The sequence below is a fragment of the Trachinotus anak genome, unplaced genomic scaffold, assembly GCF_046630095.1.
Source record: "Trachinotus anak isolate AG129_WGS33_773 ecotype Australia unplaced genomic scaffold, CSIRO_AGI_Tana_v1 ptg000014l, whole genome shotgun sequence".
Classification (NCBI taxonomy): domain Eukaryota; kingdom Metazoa; phylum Chordata; class Actinopteri; order Carangiformes; family Carangidae; genus Trachinotus; species Trachinotus anak.
The window spans coordinates 12,468,285-12,487,850 of record NW_027273865.1 but is presented as its reverse complement, the minus strand read 5'-3'; the positions used below and the strand labels follow the sequence as shown (position 1 = coordinate 12,487,850).

The following is a 19,566-nucleotide window of genomic DNA, read 5'->3' as shown; positions in this document are numbered from 1 at the left end:
CTTTAAAATTAACTTTACATAAAAGAAAGAAGAACAAAACAAGAAGGAATAAAGTTATTAATCAAGAGATGAATCTTTGAAATTATTGCTATTTTGCCTGATCATTTATTTTTGCATGGGATATGATAGACACAAAGTACAGTTATACTACCATCAGTTGACATTAAAATGTTATACTTTTATTTCACATGACATAAGCTTGGCACCTGTAACATCTCAGTGTGGGGCTCATCATGAGATGGGCCTTAGCCATCTCATAGTGGGCCTCTACCTGGGTCTGGCCCATGTAGGACCCAAAGCGTCACATGTTGCACGACTAGAGGGATCCAGTCATAAACCTTATCAGAAAGTGCTGACCTCCCAGTACATAACCAAAACCTCAGGGCAATATTGCCCCGAGGGGTTTGCCAAATAAACCAGAAGAGGCCTTGCCCTAGTCTAGAAATCCCTGTAAAAAGCACCACATACTAGTAGAAGAACACACAAAAAACAGATATCATCACGTTTAACATCATTTAATGATAATGTGGATAGCACACTGTCACCGGCATTGTTATCGCACTCTGATCAGCACTGGAAAAATGAGGCTGGACAGAGGGAACCTGTAGAAGACCACAAAACATATATAGTTGTCTTCTGGACTTTTACTGCACCTCCATTCCTAAACAGGCAAAATAACAATTTACTTGAGGAAATTAATGCTAAAAAGCTTTGTGAAAATGTCTACCAAACTTACATTAACAGTTACAATGACACAAAACAGCTATGTAACGTTAGCAGTTTTCATGTTGACCAATATGCCCCAAAGATTTTAAAGTAAACAGCTAAAAGCAAAAACTCTTAAAAAACAAAGCAGTAATTTTTCACACAACTCACCTTCAGCAATGCAAATCGGCACTGAAGGACTGATGTGAGGACCTACAGGAACCCAGGAGGTATAGAAAAGGTGACGCCCAAAAATATAATTAACACAGGAAATGTAAATAAAAATACTGACAAATAAAAACAGAACATTGAGTTAAAATTCACCACCCTACTTGATCTTGCTGAAGTAAATCCAGGAACACGCTGCCTGCATTGCGTGTGCGTGGCACCTGTGAGGCTTGAGACACGCGTCCCACACGCAGGCAGTGTGTTCATTCTAACTCATCGACAAGGGCAACGAATTGAAAACATGCCACGCAGCCAATGTTTTCCCACCTGAGCTAGTATTCTCCTGCACTTCATTTACCTCTAAATTAACAAGTTTAATTTAGCTTGTGATAATTCAATATACTGTAGAACTGTACTGTCAACTGGAAGGGTTGATATTTCAATATCTGGACCTAAAGATTTTATTCACTTCTCTGCATTAAGGTTTTGTATGGTGAGTAAAAATTTGAATAGCCAAGGTTTCATATGTCACAAAACATAGCAGCCAACCCTATCAACTTGCAGGGATGGTGGGTGGGCAAAATATATCCGAAACCTTGTCCATACAGAGAGCGAGAGACTGCATTGTACACCTACTAACACAATGCCACTTACAAGCTAACAAGCTTACCAACAACATAAAGAAATAAGCAACGCTAACTACACTTACTGTTAGTGTCTATTAGTTGCCAATTTTGGTGGACAACAGAGACTGACTGTGGCTCAAACATGTATGCCTGAGCAACTAGTGTTCTTTCACTAGTCAACCTGGTGCAAGAAAGGTGGGCAGGGCAGGAGCCCTGACCCAGAATAGAGTGCTGCAGAAATGTAAAATTTTTGTAAGCCAACCAGGAAATTAACATCTCCCTGGTTCCCTCGACAAAAAGCCAATGGGATTTTTACATTGGCTTTGGGAATTATTAGAGAAAATAAGCAAACTAAAGTTTATGTTATTTACACACTTTGTTCAGCAGATAAAGAACCATTCAGATATTATACAGAGATTGATGAGTTTTTCAGAAGTAAAAAGCTATCGAACTACACTACAGTGTGTGACTTCAACATAACCAGTACTAAACTTCCAACCTGTGCACTGATGTAGGACACTCACCTCTTCTACAAAGGCCTTTCCTCTTACAAAGTAAGTAATAATTTGCAAAAGTACAGATATAAACACAACAAGGCTGTTAAAGCAGACTGGTGAGTATATCACTTCTCATGTTTGGTGGGATGATGTTTATCATCCCTGACAATCTCTGTAGTCTCATTTAGCCAGTTGTTAGCAACTAGGCTTTTTTACGAGACATAAAAGATCAAAGAAATGAGAACTGGGGTATTTATATATTTTGTGTCATAGAATTAAACATGAAAATGTTTTGAGGTTTTGTTAATCACAGACCTTATTTCAGGCATCTAACCAAAAATCCTTTCAAAAAACAATGCCATTAGTTATCTGTACAGCAGGTTATTATCACCCATAGTTCTATTTTGTTCTTAGGTGACATCTAGTGGCCGTAGAAATGATGACAAAAATAAAGGAAAAAGACTGGTGATGTAGGATATAGAGCAACAAACTCTGCATTAGGAAAGGTTGGGATGGATGGATGGATCAACACAGGACCATCATGCAGGAAAGATGGAAAGAAATAGAAGACTAAATGGTAAGGTCATCAGACATCTCTGCTTTCCAGGGACAGTCCCTGTTTTTGGTGGTCTGTCCTTGGGTGGAGCTGTCCCCAAAATGGGGAGAGAGAAAGACAGGCAGTTGAGTAGACAGGCCAGTGTTCTTGTTGTGGCCAACAGAGGGGGCAGATCAACAGATTAGACTCTTAAAACAGGATGATTCGTATGAAATAGATGGAAACCTTCATGTTCTCCCCCTTCTTGACTGTCATGTTATGTTCTGAAACCCAAACAGCCAATAATTCTGTTGGTTTTGCTATTTTCTACATGAAGCTTAAAAAGAGGGAGCAGGAAAATACACCTGAGTCCTCTTAAAACTGACCTGTTCACCGGCGACCAGTTTAAAGCTCATGCAAAGCAAGGTAGCAACATGCACAAAGATATAAATGTTTACTGTAATGTTACAGGCATGTTACACATCGTTACCTCAGATAGATTGTCCACAATTCCACTGTTCAATAAATTTTACAGAAACCATGTGTACAAAAGTATAATTCGTTTCATATATATCAGCGTCGTTAACTAGCAAGATGGTGAAAAGGTGGTGACTCCCTCCCTGTAAAGCAGTCATTAAGTCCAATTAAGGGACCACACATCAAAAGAATCAGAAGGGTTTATCCTAAAAGTATTACAGATTGTGAATATTGTCATGTGACGTCCATTCTTCCCCTGTTCTTGTTTTACAGCAGGGTTAGCCTGACTGTTTTTGACATTTAATGATTATGCTTGCCGACTTTGTGCGAGCCTTGTCTCCTTACTGATCAAAAATTAATCCTTTTTTACAATCTTTGGGTTGATCAGTGTCTGTGCTTTCATTTCTGTGTTTCTGTCCAGTGTTTAAGCAGAAAATCCACCACAATAGTGGTACTCAATTTCCATGTGAAAGTGGCAGTTTATGTGGTTTCTTTTATTCATGATCACTCGACAAACTTAACAGCAGCAGCGAAACTAGGCTGTCGCATTACAAAGGCTCTGTGGATTGCGGCCGAGAAATGCAGCCTTCTTTTCCTGGGCAATGCAGGCTCCAACAGGTGGATCCTTCTTTGCCCAACCTATCCTAAAATGGTAAGGATTATTAAGTTATGCGTTTCAGCCTAGTTGAACAGCTGAAAGTACAAAACCAAGGGCCTTAAAACCAAAAACAGAAGTTTTTAAAAAAAAAAAGACGTTGTGTTGTGTTGTCAAGGTAACTAGGTGACAGGAGCAGCACTTTGTGATACAAACAAAGTGGAAATCTTCCGTAGGCCTGACTGTCTCATTTCGGTTCTGTATGGTTCTGTTCTTCCAGCCCTTTTTTAGCCCTATTTTTTATTTTTTTGTCTTCTTATGTGAGGAAAACGTGTTAAAATACTAATCATAGAGTATTTCTACATATTTTTAAATGGTTCTGGAAGGGAACTTTAAATTTTAAGAACTGTACCCATAATGTTAACATAACTGTTATTTTTGCTGTATTTTGTTCTTCTATATTTCATCTGTGCTGTATTTCGTTTCCCCCCTTGATATATTTGATGCAAAAAAAAAAAAGATTCAATCTTTCAATTTCTCATAATTCATTGGGTTTGAGAGACAGAAACTCAAGATGAGCTCCAACTCAAAAATAGCTAAAGAATTAAGACTTCAAACATTCACAGTGATGACCATAAAATACAGTACATAAGTGATGGTATCGTAAAATTCTGTGTCTGCACAGATAATTTAATGTATATGCCCACACAGCTGCCCATGCCTTCATGGGCGGAGTGAAACTATGATGAAAATTACAGAAGGAAATGACATTACCCTGCATATAAAATGAAGTAACCCGTGCATGAAGATAAGAAGCTGGTGCAGGAAGGATGGCAGTTATGGGGGCAAATCTAGACACGTTTTTCTTATATATCTACTTGATGCTGATTTTGCTCTCTTCCCCCTTTTTCATGTCTGAGTCCTCCTCTCTTTTCTCGCCTTGTAAGCTAAGGAGACAATTTTATCTTAATGGGATGCACAAGCCTGGTGATGTGATTCTGGGTGGGTTGTTTGAAGTACACTACACCTCTCTCTTCCCTGAGCTGACATTCACCTCAGAGCCAAATCAGCTCAGCTGTCAAGGGTAAGCGCTCCTGTAGCATAAGAATCTTGATATTGAGTATATTACTTTACAATGGTTAATAATGACATATTATGTGCCAGCTTTGACCCTCCAGGGTTCAGACATGCAATGACCATGGCCTTTGCTATTGATGAGATCAACAAAAACTCCAACCTGCTACCTAATGTGACTCTGGGATACAGTCTGTATGATAACTGTGCCACACTTGTAATTGGATTCAGTGCTGCATTATCACTGGCCAGTGGCCGAGAGGAGCAGTTTCTGCTTCAGGAGAACTGTTCAGGGAGCCCTCCAGTCCTGGGGATTGTGGGTGATTCCTTCTCAACGTTTTCTATTGCCACCTCTGATGTGATAGGTTTATTCAGATTGCCCATTGTAAGTTTCTTCTATCTTCAGCCTTAGCTGTGCTTTTTGATGTGCTTTATTTAAATGAATTTCAAATGTTCAAGTGGTAGGATAGGACATGTACTTTGCAGCTCAGCTCAAGCTTCTCCAACAAGCTTTTATTTGGTAAGCAGTGACGTTTTTATTTTGGATTTTAATCATGAGAGGCAAAATGCATGTGCACACTCTGTTTCTTTCTAGGTGAGTTATTTTGCTACATGTTCCTGCCTGAGCGATCGTCAAAGGTTTCCATCCTTCTTTAGAACAATCCCAAGTGATGCTTTCCAGGTGAAACTCTGTTGTAGAAGTAACAAGTGCAAAATATGTAGTGTAATAAGTGTAGTGAGCTTCAAAAGTTCCCCCATCAGCCAATCTTTTGACTTGAACACAAAAGTACTACATTTGTTTTATGCAAAATTGATTAAATTACATTGATTGTGAAAAAAAATCCCAATTGGAACAATTAATTGTGATTTTACTGTGAGGCATGAATAGATAAAATTATTCCAACCTGTGCACTAATCCCTCCTCTCTGTATTCACACAGGTGCGTGCCATGATTCAGATTCTAAAACGCTTTGGCTGGACTTGGGCTGGCCTGCTGGTCAGTGATGATGATTATGGACTCCACGTTGCTCGATCCTTTCAGTCTGACTTGGCTCATTCTGGTGGAGGTTGCCTGGCCTACACAGAGATTTTACCCTGGGGTGACAACCCAGCTGAACTCAGGAGGATTGTGGATGTGATGAAGAAATCCACAGCTCGCGTGGTCATTGTTTTTGCACATCAAATCCATATGATCCAACTGATGGAAGAAGTATCTATCTATCTATCTATCTATCTATCTATCTACCCACTGCTTTCATCACAGATTTAATTGTGATTACTAGTTTCTAAAATAATAACAATGGAGAAAAATATTCCATCTCCACTGTGAAAAAAATGACTCAGTTTATGAGCTGCTGTACCACACCTGTGAATTCTCCCCAATAGCCATTGTTGGTCAAGGACTACATCCTAAAATCAAAAATTGCATAGGTTATATCAATTTGTGTTCAGCTGTTTTGACTAATGACTTTAAATTGATCACCTGTCAAACAGTTGAATGGGACCACGTTTTATAATTTTAGTTTTATATTTTGTGGTTGTTCAGTGCTACAAAGTAAGTAAAAATATATGTATTTAATAAGATGCAATTTACAGGTGGTGAGGCAGAATGTGACAGGTCTGCAGTGGATGGCCAGTGAAGCCTGGACATCAGCTGCTGTGCTCCAGACCCCCCACCTCATGCCATACCTGGGTGGAACTCTGGGAATTGCCATCCGTCGAGGAGAAATACCAGGGCTCAGGAATTTTCTATTAAGAATACATCCTGACCCCCATGACAACAATAACAATGGAAATAGCTTGGTAAGTTTGTAATTTAATTATAATCAGAATTGTGATTACAAATAAGTCAATATTGTTATGTCTGCTAAGACTTTAAATACATTTCAGGTGAGGCAATTTTGGGAATACACTTTTCAGTGTAGATTTGCTCCAGCTCCAGCAGCGTGGATAGAAGGTGGAGGAGCACTATGCACTGGAGATGAAGACTTAGAGAATGTGGAGACTGAGTTTTTGGATGTTTCTAACCTTAGGCCAGAGTACAATATTTACAAGGCTGTGTATGCTCTGGCATATGCCCTTGATGACATGCTGAGCTGTGTCCCAGGGAGAGGGCCTTTCAGCGGGAATAGCTGTGCTACTTTGCAAAGACTGGAGCCCTGGCAGGTGCGATATCAATTTACACTCTACCTGTTTAGTTTTTGAAACTGCCCCACCATTGGGAGTTGTTTCCTGGAATAGATTCGTTGAAAAGAAGATAATAATTAACTGTGGCATTGATAGCCCCAGTAGGTTTAAATCTCCTTTTTATCTTTTGAGTAGAAGACCAAACCTTTAATCTTAGAAGCTGAAAGACAAAATGAAATTCAATTGAGCTTTTTTAACAGACATAAATAAAGCCTACAGTGTTTGATCAGAACATTACAGAACAGCTGAAAGTATATAACCAATCAAGGACATTACATTTTCTTGCAGCACTTATCTTTTGTTTAATTTATCTCATACCATTGTAGCTTATGTATTACTTGGAAAAGGTCAACTTCATCACACCATTTGGTGATCAAGTCTCATTTGATGAGAATGGTGATGCCTTACCAATCTATGATATCATGAACTGGCTGTGGCTCCCTGATGGAGGAACTAAAGTTCAGAATGTGGGAGTCGTTAAGAAGTCTCCCTTCAAAGGTGAAGAACTCACACTTCATGAGGACAAAATCTTCTGGAACTTTGAATCCAAACAGGTTACTTCTGTTTATTTTTGTTTATGCCCTAGTATTGTATGAGACATGATATTAGCATCAGTGTACATTAACTGTTATAACTCTTACAAACCCTACAGCCACCCCAGTCAGTGTGTAGTGAGAGCTGTCCTCCAGGTACCCGAATGGCCAGGAAGAAGGGGGAACCTGTGTGTTGTTTCGACTGTGTCCTTTGTTCTGAGGGAATGTTCAGCAACGAAACTGGTTGGTCTCAGTCTAATGTTATTATTGTTGTTTCTTAAATAGTGATGATGTGAAGATGATGAAGGAAACTCTGCTGACACCGTCTTGCTTGTATATAAAAAAGGTTTATTACAAAGAAGTCCAGCATCAAAATCAAGCACTCTAGGCTTCTTTACATAAGATGAGGGAGTCACCCATCTCCAAATAGCAATTAGACCTTTTGATCTTTAGCCCCCTAACTAAACATACCAAACCCATGAAATCACATACCATAGGTAACTTTAGATACAACATATTTCCCCCCTTTGAGATTACGCAGAGTCTTGACAAAAAAAAGAGTAACACATACATGCTTGCAGTTATAACAAATATAACAGTTCCTCCTACACATGCTTCCCACAGCATAACCTTAGCAATACAACAACTTTATGGAGTGCAAGAGTGAAAAACCTGTCAGGCAGCTATCTGTCCTGAAATGTCCATCAAACAATTTAGACAGGAAAATTCTCTCACGGCCCCTCTGCCTTAGGCGACCACATATAGTACTCCAGACCAATTGAAAAGGAGGAATTTTGACAATTTGTATAAGGATATGTCTTAAGTAAATACATATGGAAACCTTAGAAAATAAAATCCAAACAATGTTGGCTGGTCAACCCATCGTACCTTCCAGTGGACCTTTCCCTGCCTAGCACCAACATCCCTAAGCACCCAGAAAAAAAGAAAACATCTAAGGTCCCAGTGTATTTACCCAACAGCAGAAACCATCATTCTTCAAGCAATTAAAACGAAGAAAATTTTATAAAATTTCAGTATTACACATGCAGTAAAAAAAACTCAAAAACTAAGCCAAACTATTGTCTTACTAAGATTATCACTACCACATAAATGTCCTCTATCAGTATCACAGATTACAATAGAATAGAACAAAATCCAATACAATAAAAATATATGTAAGAAAAGATATAAAAATGCATCACACTGCAGCTCCTCAGCAGCGTCGACTCTCAGTGTAGTGTTGATGATGTTTTAAATCTGACATTTTATCACAATGTCCTTGTTCAGGGTCCTCCAGTCCATTTTATTGTACATGTTTGAGTGTCTGAATCCCTTCAGAACGTTGGGATCCCTGAACAACCAACCACCCTCACAGTGGTCTTCCCCCAATATCATTCTAGGAGGAAAGAAAATTAAACACCAACCAGTATCTTTGCAAAAAATAGCTGATGCAAATTGAAACATCAAATGCAGATTAACACCTTATAAATAGATGTGAAATTCACAGTATCATACTTTCACATTATATTCCAAGATATGTTATATCAAGGAATATCAATTTGCAAATAGCAATCTTCCCCTGGTTGGTGAGGGGTGATGTAGACAAAAACAAACATATGCGCATCAAAAGGTAAAAATGGTAAATTAGAAAATTGCAAAAAAGAGAGAATTTCCCCTTTTCTTATAGACTCCATGGAGTGCACAAGTTGTCCAGACGATTTCTGGTCCAGCCCCCAGCGTGACCACTGTGTTCCCAAGAAAACAGAGTTCCTCTCCTACCATGAACCTTTGGGAATCTGCTTGACAACTGCCTCATTGCTGGGCACAATTATCTGTGCTGTTGTCCTGGGCATCTTCATCTATCATCGAAGCACACCCATGGTGCGTGCCAACAATTCAGAACTCAGTTTCCTGCTCTTGGTGTCACTTAAACTATGTTTCCTGTGTTCACTGCTGTTTATCGGCCGTCCCAGACTGTGGACTTGCCAGCTGAGACATGCGGCATTTGGCATTAGCTTTGTGCTTTGTGTCTCATGCATCCTTGTCAAAACCATGGTGGTTCTGGCTGTGTTCAAGGCCTCTAAGCCAGGAGGAGGAGCCAGTCTGAAGTGGTTTGGTGCTGTGCAGCAGAGAGGGACAGTTCTGATTCTTACTTCTGTTCAGGCAGCAATCTGTACTGCCTGGCTTGTCTCTGCTTCACCAGTGCCTCATAAAAACACTCAGTACCATAATGACAAGATAGTTTATGAGTGTGTCATCGGGTCTACAATTGGTTTTGCAGTGTTACTGGGCTATATTGGTTTACTGGCTATCCTCAGCTTCCTTTTGGCATTTTTGGCAAGGAATCTTCCAGACAACTTTAATGAGGCCAAACTCATAACTTTCAGCATGCTGATATTCTGTGCTGTGTGGGTGGCCTTTGTCCCTGCTTATGTCAACTCCCCAGGCAAATATGCAGATGCAGTGGAGGTGTTTGCTATCCTGGCCTCCAGTTTTGGTCTCTTGGTGGCATTGTTTGGACCAAAATGTTACATAATTCTACTGAGACCAGAGAGAAACACAAAGAAAGCTATCATGGGTCGAGGCACCTCAAAAACATAAAAAATTAACTCTAGTAAATGCATTCAGACTGTATTTTAAATGTATTAATCTGCTCACAAAATGACACACAATAAGTGACCTCCTTTTAAAAGTGAACGCTTTCCTGACATAATGACAAAGGAAACTATGAGATTTAAATAAACTTTTAAAAAGTGAGTTTTCTAGTGTCATTTTGTGGCCTGTTTTGTCTGATTACTGGGAGTTTTTTTAAACTACATTAAGACACTGCAATAAGTTAAAGTTGTATAATTCAATAAATAAATTAAAAACATATTAAAGCCCAAAAATGTATGTTCATTCATTTATTTATTTAGTTAGTTACTTGAAATAGAAATTCAGCTTAATTGAGTAGTCAGAGAAACAACCAGAAGGACTTGCATTTTTACAGCAGTATACTCTGTGCCAGTTGAACATTTTTCTTTTATTTAGATGAATTTCAGTTCCCCTAAAATTTAAGCCATATCACATTCACAAAAAGACATGGAAATCAGGGTAACCTTGGTGGATATGATTGTTAAGTTCTTTAATTCCTATTCCTGTTTGAAGATGTAAAGCATTATGACAGGGTCATTTTAAAATATATCTTTATATGAACTCCCATAACAACATGGATGTTATTGTATATTTTGCAACCCTTTGTGACACAACATTTAGTCAAATTCAAATTGCTTTTTTGCCTTTTTAACAACAACAAGAGATAATTAAAAGCTAAGTTGAACTTCTAGGTTTCCAGTTGTCATGTCAGTGTGTCCACTGAGCCTGCCCCTCTAATATTCCATGGTAGGGTGTTCCACAGTTTAGGTGCACAATGGATAAAGGGCCCTTCCCTAGTTTTATTTTGGTTGATATTTGGAACATTTAGAATATGACAGCAATATGATAGGGTCATATTGCTGAGAAGATTTAAGGGCTTGTGGAGCATCATAAAATAACAGACCATCAGTGATGTAAGAGGGTGCCAAACCATGAAGAGCTTTGTATACAACTAAAAGATACAGGGAGCCATTGCAGTGTAGCCAGTACAGGAGTAATATGCTCTCTCCTGCTTTTTTTTGTTAAAGGTCTAGCAGCAGAATTCTGAATTAGCTGTAGTCTCTCAATTGACTTTTTCGGTAGACCAATAAAAACAGCATTAGAGCATTTTAAGGTGCCATCATAGTAAAAATTATGTGAATTGTAACTGGATAGCAAATATCTTTGCTTTTGCTGATAGATAACATCTAGCTCCCTCTGTAGGTTTAGCAGGATAGTACTATCTTTGAACATTACCCAATACCTACCAAATTTGTTATGAATGAAGGCCTCCAGATTCACAAAATAATTTAATCTCATACTCAAAAAAGAGAACTGTGAGTTGTTTTTTTTTTTTTAATTTTATTTTATTTTAGCTTTTATGGCCTTGTGATTGTTTTTTTTTTTGTTTGTTTTTTCAGTTTCACTGTAATGCATATCTGACACTCATATTAACAAACATTACCAGGACAAAGAAAGAACGATTTCTGAACTGATTGGAGTTTCTTAGAAACAGAAATTCAAAATTGGATTTTCATTCTCAAAGCAAAAGTTTATGAACATTAGTGATTTGAAAAATATATGACATGGTATACATTATATTTGCCAAAAATACCTACTGATGCAGTATACACCAATCAGCCACAACAAAACCAATTACTGGTTTTCATGTTGATGTGGCACAATTATTTTGAAATGTGCATGAAGCCCAACCCCCACCACTGCTCATGCATTCAAGGTTGGTGTGAACAATTAAACGATGACGAAAGAGAATGACATAGCCCTGCATATAAATTCAGTGACCAGTGCATGAAGATTAGATACAGGATTGAATGAAGGAGGCAGTTATGAGGGCCTTTCTCGACAGACCTATGCTTTTGTGTCTGTCTCTGATCTTTGTTTCTTCCTCATTTTTCTTCTCCCATACTTTCTTTCTTTCTCCATCTTGTAAATTATGGAGGCAGTTTAACCTTAATGGGATTCACAAGGCTGGAGATGTGTTTCTGGGTGGGCTGTTTGAAGTCCACTATAGCTCAGTCTTCCCTGAGCTGACATTTACATCAGAGCCACATCAGCCCACCTGCCAAGGGTAAGTCTCACACACATAATAGGTTATTATTGATACTATGTATGCTTTTAATTGTTAAGAGTGGTATTTTGTGTATTAGCTTTGACCCTCCAGGGTTCAGACATGCCATGACCATGGCCTTTGCTATTGATGAGATCAACAAAAACTCTACTCTGTTACCTAATGTGACTCTGGGATACAGTCTTTTTGACAACTGTGCTACACTTGGTATTGGGTTCAGTGCAGCATTATCATTGGCCAGTGGTCAAGAGGAGCAGTTTCTGCTTCAGGAGAAGTGTTTAGGGACCCCTCCAGTCCTGGGGATTGTGGGTGATCCCTTCTCGACATTTTCTATTGCCACCTCCAACGTTCTGGGCTTATTCAAACTCCCTATTGTAAGTTTCCTGTCTTTAATTGTCTTTAAAATTCTGTATATTCATAAATTATAACTGGTCAAGATAAGCAAAATATGTATTGAATATCTCTACTAACTTGTACAAGATGTGCACAACCTGTGTGCATTTTATGTGTAGGTGAGTTATTTTGCCACATGTTCCTGCCTGAGTGATCGGCGAAGGTTTCCATCCTTCTTCAGAACAGTCCCAAGTGATGCTTTCCAGGTGAAACACCATTAGCAAAATAAGAACTACATATATGTCTCCAGTAAGGTACAGCAAACTTGAAAATAAGTCTTGCCCCATCTTGTGTCAATATTTACTTTGTTTGACATTCATGAAACTACATGCATTTTGGTGAAAAGGCTTGATGGGATTAATTAACTATGATTCCATCACGAGACATGTAACAGCAAATGTCAACTAAAATAATTTTCTAGCCTATGAACTAATCCTTCCTCTCTGCATTCTTAGGTGCGTGCTATGATTCAGATACTGAAACGGTTTGGCTGGACTTGGGCAGGTCTGCTGATCAGTGATGATGATTATGGACTCCACGCTGCCCGATCCTTCCAATCTGACCTGGGTCCCTCTGGTGGAGGTTGTCTGGCCTACACAGAGATTTTGCCCTGGGGCAATGATCCAAAAGAATACAAGAGGATTGTGGATGTGATGACTAAATCAACAGCTCGTGTGGTCATTGTGTTTGCACATCAGATGCACATGATTCAACTCATGGAAGAGGTTGGGGAATGAAAATACATTCGCATTCATAAATCCAAAGCCTGACTCTATAAAATCTTTATATCTTCTTCAAAGCCTAGATTAACTTGCATTATGTGAATTTCTAATTAACCAGATTTGGTTAATCAAAAGTTGATTTGTACTTATGTGACTCATTTGGAATTGGGATTTGAGAACATTTATACTTTTATTTATGCTTTTCTATCTATCTATGTTATACATTAATTAATCCTATTTGCTATTTCTGCTTTTCTTCTTTTACTATAATGGTTGTTTTTGAGCATACTTTAAAATACCTAGATTTAAATGAATGACCTTGCTCTGACTAATTTAATCACATTTGTGCTCTTATCACTGAAGAAAATAACTATAGCAGACAGTTATTATAAAGTTTGATGTAATTTAGTGTGTTCTACAATGCAGACTGTAATTGTTTCTCAGAAGCCTAAAAAAGACCTGTGTAATACAATATACAGGTAGTGAAGAAGAATGTTACAGGCCTTCAATGGATTGCCAGTGAAGCTTGGACATTAGTTGATGGACTCCATACTCCTGCTTTCATGCCATACTTGAGTGGTACACTCGGCATTGCTATCCGTCGTGGAAAGATACCAGGACTCAGGGACTTCCTGTTGAGAATTAATCCTGAACAACATCACAGCAATGACTATGAAAATAGCATGGTGAGAGTTTAATCTTCAAGTCACATGACAAATTACAAGGATAATATATTGTTATAAGTTATGTTAAAGTTTTTTTGTTTCTTTTTTTGTAATGCATTCCAGGTGAGGCAGTTTTGGGAATACACATTTCATTGCAGGTTTGCTCCACCTCCAGCAGGTTGGGTAGAAGATGGTGAAGCACTATGTACTGGACAGGAAGATCTACAGAATGTGGAGACTGAGTTCTTGGATGTGTCAGAACTCAGGCCAGAGTACAATATTTACAAGGCTGTGTATGCGCTGGCGTATGCCCTTGATAACATGCTTCGCTGTGAGCCAGGGAGAGGGCCTTTCAGCGGGCACAGCTGTGCCTCTTTGCAAACACTGGAGCCATGGCAGGTGTGATATCAATTTACACTCCACCTGTATATTTTTTAAAACAGATGCTACACCTTGAAGTACTTACTAAATGCACTTTTGCAAGAGTAGAATATTCTGTATCCTATCTATTAACATAATCATTTTCTTTAAAGAACATATTTAATCCCTGAAAACTAAATAAAATTGTTTTGTTTGTATGTTTGGCAGTGACGATGCTTACTTGAGATCCCATTTTGACCATTCCAGCAAACTAGATGACCACATAGGTCATTTGTCCCTATCCTGTGATATGACCCAAGAAGTGTGCCCTGAATTAGGAGATATGCCACAGATAAACTGTTCACTTTTCAATTATTGACCTATTTATGTTGTGACAATTCTATAGTAAAGGTTTGGTTAGATATGGTACAAAAGCAACTTGGTTAGGTTGAGGGAAAGATCGTGATTTTTGATTAAGGTACCTTTTAAAAGTTAGAGCACCTTCATTGTCATGGTTACAATAGCAAATGCATGGTTAAGGTTGTGGTTAAGGTTGACATAGGTACAAGAAACAGTGGCCTTCTATGCTAAAGTCCAATGTTTTCAACACCAACTCACCCTCTTCCCTACACAGACTTTGTTGCTCTGTGACACCACCAGCTGGCTTCCTCCTTTGCTCTGTTCAACTACTACACCCACTGGAGGGCTTTGTCACTTCAGTCACTTGGGTCATTTTGGATCACTCTACACAACGCTAGATCTTGCTTGGCAATTATATGTAACTATTAGTCATAATAAGCTGTTTCCACATATGTAGTTGTTTTTTTATGGGAAGACAGTCTTTCAGATTTAGAAAATTTACATTTTCTACACTATTTATTTGAAGACTAGAATTACTAAATACAGAAAGTCTTGCACATAGAACTTTTACCCAACCAAGAACAAAGTACATTATGAGCCTGTTGAATTTATCTCTCCAATTTGTAGCTTATGTATTACATGGAAAAGGTCAACTTCACCACACCATTTGGTGATCAAGTGTCATTTGATGAGAATGGTGATGCCCTACCAATCTATGATATCATGAACTGGCTGTGGCTCCCTGATGGAAGTACAAAGGTTCAAAGTGTGGGTGAAGTTAAGAAGTCTCCCTTCAAAGGTGAAGAACTCACACTTGATGAAGACAAAATCTTCTGGAACTCTGAATCCAAAAAGGTTAATTCTTATTATTGTTGTGTTTGCTCTAGAATTGCATAGAGTAAAAGCATCACATGATGTAGAATAACAGTCATTTTACTATTGTTCCTCTATAGCCACCCAAGTCAGTTTGCAGTGAAAGCTGCCCCCCAGGTACCCGAATGGCAAGGAAGAGGGGGGAACCTGTGTGTTGTTTTGACTGCATCCCATGTTCTGAGGGAAAGATCAGCAATGAAACTGGTTGGTATCCATTAAAAATTATATGATTTGTTGTGGAGTATTCATTTGTATTGTGTAACCCCTGTGGATGCCCAGTTGATGTTCAGGGAAAAGCATGTGCCCTTTACTTCAGAAAACCAGGTTGCATATTTGGCAGTAGTGCCCAACTGCATCAGTGATACTGTTCACAGGTGGGAGGGATGACATCCTTGATGCTGCATTAGCGACTCGTACTAGTTGAAAAGAAGACAAGAAATGCAAAACGAAAATTACAATCTTCCCTATTTTATCAGATTCCATGGAGTGCACAAGTTGTCCTGAGGATTTCTGGTCCAGCCTCCAGCGTGACCACTGTGTTCCTAAGAAAACAGAGTTCCTCTCCTACCATGAGCCTCTGGGAATCTGCTTGACAACTGCCTCATTGCTGGGCACATTTATCTGTGCTGTTGTCCTGGGCATCTTCATCTATCATCGCAGCACTCCCATGGTGCGTGCCAACAATTCAGAACTCAGTTTCCTGCTCTTGGTATCTCTTAAACTATGTTTCCTGTGTTCACTACTGTTTATCGGCCGTCCCAGACTGTGGACATGCCAGCTGAGACATGCAGCATTTGGCATCAGCTTTGTTCTTTGTGTTTCATGCATCCTTGTCAAAACCATGGTGGTTCTGGCTGTGTTCAAGGCCTCTAAGCCAGGAGGTGGATCCAAACTGAAGTGGTTTGGTGCTGTGCAGCAGAGAGGGACAGTTCTAGTGCTTACATGCATTCAAGCAGCAATTTGCACTTGCTGGATTATTTCTGCCTCACCAGTGCCTCATAAAAACACCCATTACCACAATGATAAAATAGTTTATGAGTGTGTAGTTGGGTCCACAGTTGGCTTTGCAGTGTTACTTGGTTATATTGGTTTACTTGCCATACTTAGTTTCCTGTTAGCATTTCTGGCTAGAAATCTTCCAGACAACTTCAATGAGGCCAAACTCATAACTTTCAGCATGCTGATCTTCTGTGCTGTGTGGGTGGCCTTTGTCCCTGCTTATGTTAACTCCCCAGGCAAATATGCAGATGCAGTAGAAGTGTTTGCCATCCTGGCCTCCAGTTTTGGCCTCTTGGTGGCACTATTTGGACCCAAATGTTATATAATCCTGCTTAGACCAGAGAGGAACACCAAGAAAGCTATCATGGGTCGAGGCACCACAAAGTCATAAAGTTAGCCCTGTCTTCCTTGACATTTGACAAAAGATACTGATATATGAATAAAGTTTTAAAAACCGAGTTTACTGTTTGTGTCCATTTTATCACTGCCTTTTTTGCCTGATTACATTAATTGGGATTTTAAATACTCAAAAGAAAAACGGGAGGCCAGGATGCCTCCAGTTTAGCCATTGTCGCACTGTTTGTACCCAAATTACATGATCCTTATGAGACCAGAGAAGAACACAAAGAAAACAATCATGGACTGAGGAACTATAAGCAATAAAAGGAGCAATTACATTAAAATGATGAACTGGACTCGATGTTTATTACCCCCGCCAAGGATGTTACCCATGTTGGTGTGGCGACCGGGGTTTTAAGTTAACCAATTGATACACTCTAACCTTAGCTCAGTGTTGCCAGACAACGCCACCCTGGGAATTTCACCCAGGGAACTATTACAATCTTAAGGCACTCAGATCTGTCTTACAATGGGGCAGAGACAAGGTACAATTACAAAATTACTTTAATAAACATATCAAATAATAAAAGGGATCAAATAGCATCCACACTGATGTTGCAAGGGAAAGCAGGGAGACCAGTCAGGGTGGAGGCCTACCAGTAGGGAGATGGGTCCAAGGGGTAAGAGGGGTCCCAAGAAAGTCACCCCAAACACTTGTAACACACACGTACACAATAGTGAAAATCAACCAGGGATGAAAACACACGCACAGCACACAGGGAGGAGACGCCGCCACTGTAGTCTCGACCTCTGAAAGGACAAACACAATTAAAGATATAGAAACAACAAAAAAAAAAAAAAAAAAACAACAAAATCAAACTTCCTAACTGTACAAAAAAAAGTAAATAACTAAACTGGATAAATAAACAAATCAATACAAAACAAACTGAATCATAATTGGACAGAAAACAATTATCTGCAACCTGCTCAAAGTAACCACAACAAACATACAATTAATACAGGCAACCAAAATTATTAATTGCAAGTTGTAGGCAACTTAAATTCCCACAAAACAAAATCAAACAAACAATCATCTAAGCTTGATTGCATGCGGACGCACACAACCAAATATACACATATAAATTCCCCCTCCCCAATTGTTTGAGGGGCGAGACTCAGAATGAAGGATTGCTGGTTGAGGCGGCAGATCATGGACTATGATCCCCATTAAAGAATCAAGGCGCTTGGATAGAGAGATCCTTTTTTATTCTTTCTTTAATGAAGGTTGATGGTCTTTACATCGTGTGTGTGTGTGTGTGTGTGTGTGTGTGTGTGTGGTCTGAAAAGATACAGAAAAGCAATACAATGTATTAGAAATTATGCTCAGAATATTATTCCACAATTAGATTTAAACATTAATAAATAAACTGCCATACGGCCTGAAGTACACCAGTAATATTCCTTTAACTGCTACTTAAGCATAATACAGCAACAGAAATGTAATGTCAGTGGTGGAGAAAACTGCACAATTTCCAACATAACATTAGCAGAAGCAAAGCATGCTTAACAGCATAACCTTATATCCAAGGTATAAACATCAGTACATAATTCGAAACATCAAACTTCTCATGAGCTTATAGTCAGACTCACAACAATAAAACGAGTAGCAATATTAGCATTACAAACTAAACATTCATCAATATTAGGCCATCACAGGCATCCAAACTTAGCTGCAGTGCTAGCAAGGGGCAGCGCTAACAACTATGAGCTACAGGCCACTTAGCTACTCAAGCTAACTCAACTCACAGAAGATACAGTAGTTCCATTTAACACAAACTGCAATAATAATCAAAATATCCATCACTAAGGAGGTAGAAATCACTTACATTTCCTCAAGAACGCACACAGGATATGGGGAACACACAGAGAGAGTCCCTGCAGCTTCAGTGTCCTCACTAGCTGGTCTGCTGCTTGTTAGTATGACTGAGCATGTCCTGACCTGTTCAGACCGCGTTACTGCCGTTTCACCAGTAGGTGGCGTTTCACATGTAGGGCTTTCTCACACCAATTAACATCTATCACACACACACACACACACACACACACACACACACACACACACACACAGGACTAAAAAGGCCGGTAGGCGGAGGCGAACAATGCTGCAGGTGCCGACAACCCTCCAGTCCGAAACGGGATGACAGTCCAGTAGGCCAAGCTGTGCGGCAAAAGCAAATCGGTCCCCAAAAGTACAGTGATTCCCTAGACAGGGCAATCCTCTAAAATGATAGTGGCTCCCTACAGGCAAAGCAATTCCCTGTAGGCAAAGCAGGAAGTTAAATGTAGCCGATGCAGTCTTCCCCACCCACCAGTTACCAATTCAGCTGCTTCCATCCACACACGCAGGAGAGGGGAAGAAACCAAGGCCAAACACACACACACACCGTGCCACATGCGCAGCGCAGCAACAGCTCAGTGCATGAAACAGAGGACCCACCAGCAGCAATCATGCGAAGCTCACCAGACCTGCGGAACCCAATCTTGCCCTACAACAAAAACAATAGTCTTATTTACAGTTAAACTAAACCTGCAAGCTGACAGCGCAGCCACCACTAGTCTACCTGCAAACACCAGCAGAAGAGGGACAGGGATGAGGCAATAGGAAGTGATGTGCCCTTGGCCTCCGCAAGCAAGAGAGAAAAATCCGGTGACACCAACTGGCTTTTATATCCCCCTCTCCCTACTGCCATTGGCCA

General features: G+C 39.5%; 2 protein-coding genes and 1 long non-coding RNA gene across 3 annotated transcripts in view; 2 read left to right on the top strand and 1 right to left on the bottom strand.

Moving 5' to 3' along the window:
* Positions 1–43: 43 nt before the first annotated feature.
* LOC139631927 (uncharacterized) lies at positions 44–4,999 on the bottom strand. Its single transcript, XR_011693470.1, has 3 exons — positions 1,038–4,999; positions 877–918; positions 44–602 (listed from the first exon to the last, which is right to left on the bottom strand). It is a non-coding gene; the product is annotated as an uncharacterized lncRNA (long non-coding RNA).
* A 14-nt stretch (positions 5,000–5,013) lies between these two features.
* On the top strand, positions 5,014–9,998 carry LOC139631923 (extracellular calcium-sensing receptor-like). Its single transcript, XM_071496592.1, has 3 exons — positions 5,014–5,359; positions 5,618–7,640; positions 9,085–9,998. The coding sequence occupies exons 2-3, from the start codon at positions 7,562–7,564 to the stop codon at positions 9,996–9,998; spliced, it is 993 nt and encodes a 330-aa protein (XP_071352693.1). The 5' UTR covers positions 5,014–5,359; positions 5,618–7,561.
* Positions 9,999–11,842: 1,844 nt separating this feature from the next.
* The window catches only part of LOC139631926 (extracellular calcium-sensing receptor-like), a 91,288-nt gene continuing 83,564 nt past the window's right edge, over positions 11,843–19,566 (top strand). The window contains exons 1-9 of the mRNA XM_071496595.1: positions 11,843–12,099; positions 12,179–12,473; positions 12,612–12,698; positions 12,948–13,217; positions 13,694–13,900; positions 14,003–14,278; positions 15,227–15,454; positions 15,553–15,676; positions 15,949–17,490. Of these exons, the coding sequence (XP_071352696.1) occupies positions 11,843–12,099; positions 12,179–12,473; positions 12,612–12,698; positions 12,948–13,217; positions 13,694–13,900; positions 14,003–14,278; positions 15,227–15,454; positions 15,553–15,676; positions 15,949–16,862 (2,658 nt within the window). The 3' untranslated portion in view covers positions 16,863–17,490. The remainder of the gene's footprint in view (positions 12,100–12,178; positions 12,474–12,611; positions 12,699–12,947; positions 13,218–13,693; positions 13,901–14,002; positions 14,279–15,226; positions 15,455–15,552; positions 15,677–15,948; positions 17,491–19,566) is intronic.

What these genes read in the sequence shown, in the direction of transcription:
- LOC139631923 (XM_071496592.1), top strand. Translation starts at nt 7,562, where the DNA reads ATGGCCAGGAAGAAGGGGGAACCTGTGTGTTGTTTCGACTGTGTCCTT. An exon ending in AATGTTCAGCAACGAAACTG is followed by an intron (nt 7,641 to 9,084) that starts GTTGGTCTCAGT and finishes CTTTTCTTATAG; the next exon opens with ACTCCATGGAGTGCACAAGT.